The sequence below is a fragment of the Solanum verrucosum genome, unplaced genomic scaffold (genome assembly GCF_900185275.1).
Source record: "Solanum verrucosum unplaced genomic scaffold, falcon-dt-bn FXZP01000252.1, whole genome shotgun sequence".
Classification (NCBI taxonomy): Eukaryota; Viridiplantae; Streptophyta; class Magnoliopsida; order Solanales; family Solanaceae; genus Solanum; species Solanum verrucosum.
This window is the reverse complement of record NW_026019988.1, coordinates 5,732,946-5,746,356: the sequence shown is the minus strand read 5'-3', so window position 1 is coordinate 5,746,356 and position 13,411 is coordinate 5,732,946. Positions and strand designations below refer to the sequence as shown.

General features: G+C 34.4%; 2 protein-coding genes across 3 annotated transcripts; one reads left to right on the top strand and one right to left on the bottom strand.

Moving 5' to 3' along the window:
- The first annotated feature begins 4,047 nt into the window (after positions 1–4,047).
- On the top strand, positions 4,048–8,560 carry LOC125819094 (uncharacterized). Of its 2 annotated transcripts, none has more exons than XM_049498609.1 (3): positions 4,048–4,141; positions 5,803–6,813; positions 7,514–8,560. In XM_049498609.1, exons 2-3 carry the CDS (start codon positions 5,821–5,823, stop codon positions 8,021–8,023), a joined length of 1,503 nt encoding a protein of 500 aa, XP_049354566.1. In that variant the 5' UTR covers positions 4,048–4,141; positions 5,803–5,820; the 3' UTR covers positions 8,024–8,560. The 2 variants fall into 2 exon arrangements, with proteins under 2 accessions (XP_049354566.1, XP_049354567.1); XM_049498610.1 differs by lacking the exon at positions 4,048–4,141 and adding an exon at positions 4,209–4,346.
- A 1,989-nt stretch (positions 8,561–10,549) lies between these two features.
- LOC125819120 (uncharacterized) lies at positions 10,550–11,192 on the bottom strand. The gene has a single exon (XM_049498634.1). The coding sequence runs from the start codon at positions 11,136–11,138 to the stop codon at positions 10,560–10,562; it is 579 nt and encodes a 192-aa protein (XP_049354591.1). The 5' UTR covers positions 11,139–11,192; the 3' UTR covers positions 10,550–10,559.
- Positions 11,193–13,411: the final 2,219 nt, after the last annotated feature.

The window sequence follows — 13,411 nt, the reverse complement described above, 5'->3', positions numbered from 1 at the left end:
AAACAAATATTAAACAAAACTTAAAGATAGTTCGCCCACAAATGAGTGAACTATAATTCTTTTTGTTAACCCCGTTCACGTGAATCTATATCTCTTTCTTTCTCATGTGAAGTTATATCTCTTTCTTCAACAATAAATAAGAGTTATTCACTCCACATTTTTTCATTCATCTTCTAATTTTCATATTTCATATTTCATATTTTGATTTTTGAAATTTGATAGTCATGTCTCAGCTATCCGAAAAGTTTGTATATTCAGTTCAACTAGATGTTTGTAAATGCAAAGAGTATTGTAAATGAAAGCATGAAGGACTCCTAGAAATTTTGATCGTAAGTTTTAGAGTTGTCCACATTCAAAGGTAACAAAATTAAGTTGTCTACTTCAAAATATTTGGATATTCACTTGATTTCTTGTTTTGTTATTTCAAAAAAATGATGGATGCGATTATTTTCGGTGAATTGAAACACGCTCATAAATGAAACTAACATCATTCTTTCACGGGTGGGGAGATCCTCTTTCGATGATGATACACCAACTTCATACATCAATATGAAATTTGTAGAAGATAGAGAATCTTCTAAGGACATTACCAAAAGAATTAGAAGAAACTTCTAGAGTCACAATGTTAGGCTTCGTAGAAATGAAATGGACATTGCTCCAGGTCACATGCCACAACAATGTTGTTTATGTTGGGAAATTGGTCATGAGAGGTATCGTTGTCTCCGTCGACCTTAGTAGTTTTTTTTATTATTGTTGTAAGCAAATAAATAGTGAAATTTATTTTATGAGAAAAAAATTCAATTTTTTAAATATTTTTATTATTGAAAAAGTCATGATAATATGTATTTACAATACACTTAAAATTGAGAAAGAGATATATATTCAGGTGAGAAGTTAACAAAAAAAATTGTAGTACGCCCATTTGGGGGCGAACGACCTTTAAGGTTTGTGCAACATTAGTTTGGATAAATTTGGAGTTAACGGGGACTCCAACGTTAAAAGATGATAGTTGTAGTTCACCCATAAATGGGCTAATTGTTTGTTTTGGTGTGTGTTTTTAGAAAGGGTCTCTTTTGGTGTTTAGAGGTCAAAAAATGTCTGTTTTGATGCTAGACTCGTTTTCAAACAAACCTGACTCAAGCAAATTAAGCGGAAGAAAGGTACGATGTTTTATACTACCACCAAACCAAATATTCCACATGAGTAATCTAGTAATATGACAACTATTAACTACCTACTTAACCTTCTACCCTGATCCGCAACCTCTATACCCTTCAATTTAAGGTCACATCTTCCGTAAATTAAAGATGTGTCATCTTTGTCTCTAATCACACCTCCCTCTATTCTTCTTCTGCTTACCTCTTCCGACCTCACTCTATATCCAATCTCTCATGACCCACACATCTCTTGTTCACATGTCCAAACCTATCAATAGTTTGATGTGTTCCCTAATAAAGGCAACTCCATGTCCAAACCTATCAATGTTTTGATGCTTTCCTTAATAAAGGCAACTCCGTATCAAAAGGGACTCGAACTCGAGACCTCTTGATTAAGTATGAAAGAGTAATTACCACGATGGCCTAACCCATTGATGGCCCCTTAATATTATATTATATTGTTTTGATTCTATTAACTTTACTTAGGCCTAACCATCGATGGCCCCTTAAAGTTGGCACGAACTTTCACTTAGACACCTCAAGTGGGCGATGTTTCATTTTAGACACCTCATGTAGGATCTTGCTATGTCATTTTGACACTTTTTGCTTACATGTCTTAGTGAGTGTAATACACTCGTTGAGTGCACGTGAAAGACCTTTTTAGTCGTTTTTTTTAATTATTTTTTTCTTCTTCTTTCCCATTATCAGCCACCATTTCTGTAAACTTAAATATCCAACATGGTGAATAAAAATAATTATAGTAAAATGATGAAAAATGATGGTAACTATTTTAGAAATTTAGGAATAGACCCATTTCAAAATTTAAATATTAAATTATTAATGAGATTCATTCATAAAAGAATTTAATATTTACTGAGAAGTAAATTTAATTTTTGATGAATTTTAAACCTGCTAATTAGGAAAAAAAAAAAAACAAAAAGCATTTGAAGATGACACTAATAAAAAAGGAACAACGTGTAGATGGGTGTGTTCCCAGGTGTTTTAGCAAAAAAAAGATAAAGGTATTTGGAGAAGACAATGGGTGGGGGTGGGGGAACGGGCATGTGCAGGTGTTTCTGTAAAATAAGAATTATTTTGACAAAAATGACAAATGTCGTCGTTTGATTAGTCACTTTACAAGTCATTCGCGAGTGTAACATACACACCTTATATATTTTTATTGATTGGAAAAAGGGTGTCATAATGACACTTTTGACACAACAAGACCCTACATGAGATGTCTAAAATAAACATCGCCCACTTGAGGTGTCTAAGTGAAAGTTCGTGCAAATTTCAAGGGGCCATCGATGGGTTAGGCCTAAGTAAAGTTAATAGAATCAAAAAAATATAGGGTGTGTTTGGTATGAAGGAAAATGTTTTCCTGGAAAATAAGTTGATTTTTGACTTATTTTCTCATGTTTGGTTGGTGAGTAGAAAATATTTTTCGGAAAAGATTTTTAGTGTTTGATTTATGAATGAAAAATATCTTTTATTTTACTAGAGTAGAAAATAATTTTTGAAATTGAAAATATTTTTTAAAAACAAACTTAAATTTTTTTGGGGGGTGGGGGGCTGTAGGGGGTGGGTGAGGGGGGTCGAGGGTATGGGTGAAAAATTGTAATTTTGAAGTTGAAAATATTTTTTAAAAACAAACTTAAATTTTTTTTGGGGGTGGGAGTGGGGGGGGGGGGAGGGTTGAGGGTTGGGGTGAAAAAATAAAATTTTGAAGTTGAAAATATTTTTTAAAAACAAACTTAAATTTTTTTTTTGGGGGGGGGTGCTGGTAGGGGGGTGGGGGGGGGGGCATGGTAGGGGTGAAAAAAATGAAATTTTGAAATTGAAAATATTTTTGAAAAACAAACTTAAATTTTTTTTTTGGGGTGGTGGGGAGGGGGGGCCTGGTAGGAGGGTGGGTGGGTGGGGGGTCGAGGGTAGGGATGAAAAAATGAATTTTTGAAATTGAAAATATTTTTTAAAAACAAACTTAATTTTTTTTTGGCGGGGCAGGGGGGGGTGGGAGTTGAATTTTTTTCAAAAAAACAAACATAATTTTTTTTTTGGGTAGGGGTGGCGAGTAGGGGGTGGGTGGGTGGGTTGGGGGGGCGGTCGAGTGTAGGGGTGAAAAAATAAAATTTTGAAGTTGAAAATATATTTAAAAAAAAACTCAATTTTTTTTTTTTGGGGGTGGGGTGGCCGGGGAGGGAGGGTGGATGATCAAGGATCGGGAAGAAAAAATAAAAATTTGAAGTTGAAAATATTTTTTAAAAACAAACTTAATTTTTTTTCTTTTTGAAGAGGGTTGGGGGGCTGATAGGGGGGTTGATAGGAGAGCAGATGGGGGAGCGAGGGTAGTGGGTAAAAAAATAAAAAATTGAAATTAAAAATATTTTTTAAAAACAATTTTTAATATATTTTGGGAGGGGATGGGGGTAGGGGTGAGGGTGGGCTAAAAAATTAAATTTAAAAACAAGCTTTAAATTTTTTTTTTTTTTTTTTGGGGGGGGGGGGGGTTGGGGGCTAGTTTGAGGGTAGGGACAAAATAAATTGATTTTTTCAACAAAAAAGTAATTGTAATTTGAAGTTGAAAGAGAGTATTGGAAAATATTTTCCTTAAGTTTTGAAGGAAAGTCATTTTCCTTAAATTTGAGGAAAATGATTTGATTTGAAAAACATTTTCCAAAACATTTAATCCAACCAAAATGAGAAAATTGAAAAATATTTTTTTCTACCAAACACACCCATAATATACTATTTTTTATTTTAGTTTTTTTGGGAAAAAAAAACTTTCATAATTTAAACGTAATCTAAATTAATGGAATTTCAATGTGAATATTAGACCAAGGGGAAAAAAACAAGATTTTGTCTTTTGACGGTCAAAATTGCCCTTTTGTATCATATAGAACGCACGTCTGAGAATATGGAGCTTTTCAACATTTTCCCACCAAATTGTGCGGAGACAAAATAGGAACCCACAAGATTTGAAGGTATTCAATGTTTATTCATGAAAATCTGTTATTATTGCATACAATTGTATGCCTTTCTGTATGCATTTTAGCTTTTGATTCTCTTGTTATAAAGCTGTAATTTGAGCTCATTTCTGGAATTTATTATGCGGGTATTGGTTGAATATCCATTTGATTTGACAGGTTTTCAGATTTTCAATTTTGATCTAATTTTACGAACGAGAAGGTAGAGGTGATCTCTCTCTTCCTTACTGTGTTGATTATGAATTCATGTGTATGTGGTTATCGGAGGCGGATCGAAGATTTGAAGCTTCCATTTGGTCATTTTGAAGTTGAAACTTGAGAATAATTGAAGTTTTGTGGGTGAAATTTAAATTTCTTTTCTAAAATGACTCACATACCAGTTTTTGGGAACTTGAGAATATTTGAAGATCAGAATTTGCTAGGGGAGTTTATGGTTCCATTGATTTCTTGTTTGCAACCAAACCCACAACTTAGGGGTTCGGCTGAATTTAGTAATTTTTGTTCAAATGGTATATTTGTGTTTTTAAAAAAATCATTAAATATGTACAACATAAGATTTAGAACCCATTTATTATCACTTGAAGTCGTCATTCTAAAATGTAGAAACCATAAAGTTGCAATCCTAGCTTTGCCTCTGTATGATGTTTGGTTTAAAGGATTATTTGGGTTTATTTCGATGTAAGTTTTCGGATTAAGTCTATCTCGTGTTTGGTTGGAGGCTTTAGCTGAAACCAGTATCATTGTTATTCCAATTCTTGGTAGAACTTATTCTATACAAAAAGTGGATTGATTATCCACAAAATATATAATCCCATCCTGGGGTATCCTGTCATACACATCTTAAAGATGTTGCAATTTATCTGATCTGATTTTTAAGGAAAATGGTTAAAGGGGAACACAAAAGCATTGACATTGTAATGCCAGTACTAGACATGGTGTTCTTGCATTTTTTCGAATCCCCTTGTCAGGATTTTTGGTTCCGGCACTGGTTTGGAGCGATAAAAAAAGTGATTTGAGTTGTTCACACGAACACAAGAATCAAGTTGTTTCAGCAGTCAAGAAAAAGAATCATGTTGATTCAATTATTTTAGTTTTCAAAATGATAATATTTTATTTTGATTAGTATGTTTTATCTAGGTTAAAATGACTTATGGTTTGTTACTCTTAGTTGCTTTTGTATTTGTTGTTTGGTGTCGTATCTACCTTCACAAGGTAGCGGTAAGACACACCAACCTCCCTAGATCCCACTTGTGGGATCACACTGGGTATGTTGTTGTTGTAGTATCGTATCTATACTACTGCTTTTATTTCCTCGGCGACAAAACAACAGGAAAACCATGTTTTATCTTCTTATCATAAGATGTAGCTAACCAAAGTGGAAGCAGTCATGGGAGTATTATACTGACGTAGCATTGGCACCAGTGCGGAGAAGAATATTTACTGTGGATATTTTACCTAAACTAGCTAAATGAATGAATCTGAAATTTTCTTTACTCCAGTGATATTCGTTTTTCTTCGCCAGTCATATTTACTGATGGTTATTTATTTCACCAGCCAAGATCATCCAGTCATGCTTTTGGAGACTTATTTTCTTTCAGGAGTTTTCTTTATATTCATTTTCAGTATCTGTGGTACTGAACATACTATGTCGTTTGCAGTTTTCTATCTCTTTGGACATGTCGGAAGCTTCTTTGAACATGGACCTCCCTACAGTTGAAGAAAAAATCAAAACAGCAGAACTTGAAGATGTGCAATTAGAGGAAGTGAAGGAAACTAAACCAGCAGCAATTGAGGAAGTTGAGGACGACGATGCTCTCTTCCACTGTGATCTATTTGATGCAGAGATGGTTCAAAAGGTAGCGGATGAATTTCTCCCTGGATTGGCCTCTGCCTGTATTGACAATACGACTGGTGGTTTGTTGAATAGCCCCGCTTCTGTGGCTGTTGATATTAGAAGAGAAATGGTGGACTATCTTGTCCAGAGAAGCGAGATGTTTGTTGCAGAATCTGTTGTCTTAGAAGGTGACTCGGTTATTGAAGTGTCTGACAACCCTCATGATATTATATCTGATTTTATTGATGATTTTGCACAGTCTAAGAGGAACTTTTTCTGCAAAATTTCATCATGGATGCTAAGTGAAAGGAGAGAGGACAGGATAGATGATTTCGTACAAGAAATGGAAATGAATGGCTTTTGGTTGATGGCGAGGAGGATAACAGTGGCACAAACATCGATAAGAAATATTGACTTCAAAAACATTTATCACTGCAGTATGAGGTTCAAATCTGAAGAAGAGCTTTCGAAGCATATCACCTCGTGTGGTTTCAGGGAATTGAACTGTGAAAATGAGGGATGTAATGCTCGATTTAGTGCAGCTCAGCTGGAACTGCATGATTCAACATGTCCGTTCAAAATACTCCAATGTGAGCAGAAATGCCAAGCAACACTCATGAGGCGTGAAATGGACAGGCACTGTATAACTGTATGTCCAATGAAGCTTGCCAACTGCCCCTTCTATCCAGTAGGCTGTGTATCTACTATTCCTCAATGCAAAACAGACCAACACCGTCTCGAGAATCTTCTGCCTCACTTGACCCACATCTTAAAACTTATTCACAAGGAAGCATCTTTCGAGGCTTTGAAGAAAAGGGCTGAGCAATTGTTGGAGGTCAGTTATTAAATAGTACCATTCTCTTTCTTTGGATATATTGAACTTACATTAGTGCTTCTTTTGTTTGGAGTGTTTCTCTCTCGACGAGGCATTAAAATGTTGAGAAAGAAAAATAGAACGCCAAAATGGTAGAAATAGGAAGACCAAAATATGCACTTACATCTAACTAGTTCGGAGATTGGAGTAGCAGTGTTTTCTGTCCTGCCACTATTTTCCTTACATTATCTTAAGTTATATTCTACTCTGTGACCCCGTTAGCAACACGAGGAGATATAGTAGGTGAAGAAAAATGGTACTCTTTCCATTTCAAGTTGTTTGTCTTACTTTTCTTTTTAGTCCGTTTAAAAAAGAATGTCTCTTTCTACTTTTTGCAACTCTTCAGTTTCGACTTTAGTTTAAGACCACAAGATTCCAAAGTCTTATTTACTTTCTTAAACTTCGTGCCAAATCAAAACCAGACAAACAAATTGAAACAGAGGGAGTAATATTCAAATGGATATTTCAGACGAAAAATAGCTTTGTCACATGTTGCCTTGGCTGGCCAATTCACAGTCTAATCAAGACAAAACTGAATGTTAGAGCTATTTATTGAATCTAATTTACAAAGGTGCTTCACCGGATTCTGGATATCCTTGCAGCTAAATTTGGAAGAAACTACCCTAACCATGTGTTGATATCTTTTTTTCTTCACAAACAGGCATCATCACCTGGACGGCTGGCAGCTGCTCGTGATGCAAGATCATTAACAGTTGCAATCAAGAGTATTGATGCAAAGCTTGGCCCTTTGGAAGCTGAGGAAATTAAAGAGGACAATGCAGATGACGCTTACTTGAAAGATGAAAAAAAGGATAGCACTGATCTATCCGCCAAAAAGGATTGTTCTATTGACTTGTCTCATAATGATGAACAATCTCCACAGCTTAATTCCACAGCTTCACCGCACAAATCAGAGAGAGTTGTGGAACCAACAGTTAAAACGGATTCAACCAATGAACACTGTGAGAAACCAGACTCTAGAGATCTACCCCATAACAAAAATGACGGTTTAAAATCACCTGACAAAAGTGAAGAGTCTCTGAGCACATCTGAAAAACATCAAGATGTCACAACTTCAGCACACAAACTGGAGTCACCCAAAAGTGAAGATCCTCCCAAGTCACCCGAGAAGCATCATAATTCAACAACTTCTGAAGACAAAAAGGAGTGAAATAAGATCTTCGCGGAACAAATGATTCTCAGACTGTGATCAGCAAATCAGCACCTGACTAATGAAGATTTAACAGATTCACGGGTGGAAAGGTAAAACAGCCAAAAACTCATTTTCTATAAGTAAATGCATGTGTAGCCACCAAATGAGAAGTAGAATCCAAATCTTTGGAGGTCAAGTGCAAGAGAACACATATAGTCATTTTGTATATTGAATACTGATCAGTACCTTCAACAGTACTGATTCTCGAATTCTCAGGCTGGAAGATGGACGACAAGAAAGTAAGTACATTGTTTTAAGATTGTCTCTATCTTCATATCTGAGATGGAGCATGGCCATAGCATAGGAGATGGACAAGAATCTTTTTTGCATGAAATAGATAAATTTGCATACTAGTTTTGATCTTCTTCAAAAATGGCACAATTTTGTTTTAAATCCTTTTTTCACCTCCATACATAGACAGATATGAACATTTTTCCTGTATAATTTATCACTAGCAAATTTTCCTCTTGCTTATTCATTTTTTCTTGCTTGTAATTTCATTTGTACAAAACAGATTTTTATTTTTCCTTGTTAGTGATTGGCATTCATTTTGTTTTGGCTTCAATCAAATGCATACCTTTTTCGCCCTAGTGAATTTTCTAACACTGCTAGTCTGCTATTGCCAATTGGTACATTTTAATTATCATTCTGCTGAAAGTGATTTGTCATCGCGACCTAAGCTCATGTCACGTATTTTCCGCTTTGGCCTAGGCCCATACAAATTTGTCTTCGGTCTATGCCACATTGAGCCTCAAAAGTGTGCATATCATATAAACTTGAGCAATGCCTTATAGAGGGCTCTTACGGGGGTGTGGTCATAAAAGAAGAAATGAGAAGGAACATTGCTATTATGTGATATTATTTAAATCCGAAAGTCAATCATTCCTAGCTTTGATATGAAGGTATTGGGGAGATCAAAAGGGAGTATGTTAGTCAAATAGAGAGCTCTCATGGGGTGTAGTCCACGACTTTAGCCTTAAGCAAGGTTGGGCTACAATTCTTGTATTGAGCGAGCCCAAGCATTAAAGAGCAACGTTTAGTGGCATGCAAGAAGTAGTCGTCTTGTTGTTGATAGGCGTGGCTATGTGAGTTGTTGAAAACAATACATCAATTCATCTTCATCAAAGGCCAAGATCTAGCTACAAATGACAATAACTCTCGACAATTTCTTTGTTTTTAATGCTTCCTAATTTTCTGATTTACCGTCATTTAAGGTTTACAATTGTTTGCTTCTGCATCACACCTTATTATTTCAATCCCAACACCTTTTGGCTTTGAGTCTACATATTTTTGGTCAGGTTAAAATGTAGCTTGCTACATGTCTCAAAGCTAGCCATCAATTAAAATCATTTGAAACTTATATTGAGAATGTAGAAGAAATAAAACTTTATATTAAGGAAAGACTAATTGATCCTCCTTTTCACTAAAGTGAAGCTAAATGAGCTTCATCACCTATACTGTGAGAAACATTAGTTTAAGTTTTATGTACTGACCATTTTTAAAGTTTATACATAATAAAGTGACTATAATTTAACTATAGGTAAATCTCTACTATAATTAATTGGCAATCTAATTAAAATGGTAATTAAGTACTTTTAGGTGTTTGCCAACGATAGAAGCCGCTCAACTTCAGAATCAAGTGGAGAAAGAGGGTTAGGCCTCCGGAGGGATTTTAGAAACTATGAAAGGCACTATTTTATTTTTATTCACTCAGTATTCGATGTTCATTTTGAGGTCCGACTAATATAAATTCATGCTGAAAAGTTCTACCAAACGTAAACGGTAAACGGTATATCTGAACCTCCTTATCCGTAAAAGATAGAATGTGGAATAACTAATCCATGAATTACTAAAACTCTGCAAAACTAATACCTACGTTAAAAAAATGAATAATCCCATAGACATGAATGTTTCAAAATTTCTTCAATCAGCTTCCCAACTCACAAGTAGTTTACAAGTTTGAATATGCTTATACACAGAGATAAAGGCTGCTGGAAATACATATGGAACTTTCTTCTGCTCTACAACATTTGGAGAATCTCATGGTGCTGGTATCGGTTGTGCTATTGATGGATGCCCGCTTCGTCTGCCATTATCCGAAGCTGATATTCAACTAGAATTCCTCTTCATAAGCAACACCAATAACAACATACCCAGTGTAATCCCACAATGCAGAGTATAGTATACGCAGAACTTACCCTATCTTAGAAGATAGAAATACTATTTCTGAAAAACCCAGACTCAAGTGATGCATAATTCCTCTTCATAAGCAGAGCTGATCTGGTACAATGTTGTCTTCGATTTGTAGAGAATCTCCAGGAAATCTATGCCACTATATTTGCTCGAATTCAGCAAAGTTATAAACCAAAGTTTTTCATCTCTATAGATCTGTCTGCGCCATCCCAATGCAACAAGCTTCATAAGTTTTCCCTAAGGTGAAAATGGCCGGGGTAATCAGCTACCATCAAATCATGAAACCTTAGTTCAACTCAACTCAATCATCATCAGGTCGAACAGATTGCTCGAATTCTGGATCCATTATCACCCCATCCATAACATGTACAACAATCTTCCCTCTTCTCAAATCCACCATTTCCGAAGCAATTCTATTAACTATCAACAACCCATCTGAATCTTTCGATACATACAGAGTGTATCCCGATATTGAATCATAATCAATCTCCTTTCCAATTTGTACATCATCCGCATAAATCCTTGTTGGTACAGCTGAAAACCCGAGTACACGAGTTAGTATTGCATATGTGTCGTTCTCATTCTCATTCTCACCCAATCTCAATCCCAGATCCCGCTCAAATGCTTTTTCAGATGGCAAAAATAAAGTAAACCCCAAATCTTGAGGTAACATTCCAATCACTATTTCCCCAAACTTCCCTACTCCTCTTCCTCCATCTATTCGATTTTTCTTCAGTTTCAAACCAATCACATTTTCATTTCCTTGTGGTATTTCGTTAAGTTTTAGTACTGAAAAACACAGCACGAAAGTACAAGCAATCGAGACTACAATACATAGAAATTTGATCGGATCCTTAGTGAAATGACCTCGTTGTTTCATTTTTTTTTTTGGTTTGGTTACAGTTTTACAATAGCAAAGTATTTGGGACCTTTCATCAAAGCAATTTGCTATAGCGTTCAACCGGAACAGTAAACGGAAATCAAAAGAGGAGATTTATCGATTACCTGAAGAAGGAGAGGCTTGAATCAGTAGCAGATCTGGGAATCAAACTTTGATTTTGTTGTTAGATAGTTTTGAAGATGTGTAGCTATGGAGGAAAATGGAGGATTTGTGAACTTCTTCAAAGAGAAAGAAGATGAATTGAAGTTTAAAGGTATGGTCAAATAGTAGAGAAATGGCAAGAAAATGTTTCTTTTTAACAATTTTGGTTCGGCATAACACATAAGCGTGCTCTTTAACTTGAAGCAGATCTTAATACATGTATGTTGGGGATGGAGCTAGGATAGCATTTGCCATAAAAAAACTAGCCAGAAAGCATGTCAGGTAGGCAAGCAATAGTACAAGCAAACTAACATGCGAGCAAGGTTGAAGGGTCTTTATGACCTTTAACCTCTTCGTTGACAACCTCTCATTTGTTCGACTACTTGTGGGACCTGCTGCTTTAGGGTATAGGAAGCCCCATTCGGGAGCATAGGAAGTATGAGTTCATTAGAACCCAATAACTTTGGTTCAACTTTATAATTTTGTTGAAATATGTATCATTATATGTCATATATTATTATAAGTGGGAAATTCCATCATTCAAACTTGAATTACCATTTTGCCCCTTCACTAAATCAAAATAAAATTAATTAATTTATTAGATACTAATATTTTAATCATCATATCATATCATATATATATAAGAGAATCATATATTATTATAAGTTGAAAGCTCCAACATTCAAAGTTGGATTACCATTTCACCCCTTCACTAAATCAAAATAAAATTAATTAATTTTTTAGAAACTAATATTTTAATAATATCATCATATCATATATATAGATATAAGAGAACCTTAGGTCCGCCTACGTGGCGCCACTACAAACCAGAATTTCCTTTTAATTTATTTATTTCCTAAACTAGCCTTTCCCTTTCATGAAAAGTTGTGACTTTTATGAAAAGTTGTGACTTTAATAAAGAGTTGCGACTTTTATGAAAAGTTGCGACTTTAATGAAGAGTTGCGACTTTTATGAAGAGTTGTGACTTTATGAAAGGTTGTGACCTTTCTAAAGGGTTGCAACTTTTCTAAATAGTTGGAACCTTTCCGATAAGACACAATAAACATTTGTTTACACTACCTTTTGTTGTCTATAAATAGAGGGATTTCCTCTCATTTTAAAACAACGAAAATTATGAACTTTTTCTTCGTCTTCTTCTTCATAATTAAATATTTGTGTACTTTGCTCCTGTTGAGTGACTCACTGACCTTATTACTTATGTTACAGATCCTGATATGTATTTTTACCGTCAATAATTTATGCTTATATTATTAAGGATAAATGATAAAATGTAATAATTTTCATTTTCCTTTACATTATTAATGTTTGTAACTACGTAATCTTGTATGTAAGATAATATAATGTTTTAGTTTTACTGACTGATAGATTTTAAGTATTATTTTATAAATTCTGTGATATTAAATTCCCGCGCGAAGCGCGGGTAATTTTACTAGTATTATTATAAGTGGGAAGCTTCAACATTCAAAGTTGGATTACCATTTCGCCTCTCCACTAAATCAAAATAAAATTAATTAATTTATTAGATACTAATATTTAATTACATAATGGTGGAATATGAAGTCCAACAATTAAACTTTAATAATGAATGACTCTTTGAATTTTGAAATCAAATAAAAATTATGTATCATGATTCAATGTACTCCATTAATTTGATAGGTGAAAAGACAACTAAATATCACTATAAATACCAGTAAATTACTCCCTAGATCATCATATTCTTTTCTTTTCTATCCTCTACTGTTCTTTTTCTTCTTCTAGATAATGATATAAATACATGCCGTCAAGAAGCTAACTGAGGAAAAGAACAGATAGCTTCATTGTGAAATTAAAAAGAGAAGCTTTCTTACAATATAGTTCAAGTGTTAAGCTTAGAAGTATAAGATATGACCTACATATTCCTTTAGATCTTTTTATGTTAGCTTATGATTTTAAGTTTTTCTTTTCCATTTTGGAGTTAATATGGTTGTCCAAAATAAATTTGGTATGCAACTCATATTTTATGTAATTTTGTATCATTTTGCATTGTTATGGAATTTATTTCTTTGTTTTTGTGTTATTCTTCTTTTAAATGCTACTTAATTGACAAAAC

What these genes read in the sequence shown, in the direction of transcription:
- LOC125819094 (XM_049498609.1), top strand. Translation starts at nt 5,821, where the DNA reads ATGTCGGAAGCTTCTTTGAACATGGACCTCCCTACAGTTGAAGAAAAA. An exon ending in GGGCTGAGCAATTGTTGGAG is followed by an intron (nt 6,814 to 7,513) that starts GTCAGTTATTAA and finishes CTTCACAAACAG; the next exon opens with GCATCATCACCTGGACGGCT.
- LOC125819120 (XM_049498634.1), bottom strand. Translation starts at nt 11,138, where the DNA reads ATGAAACAACGAGGTCATTTCACTAAGGATCCGATCAAATTTCTATGT.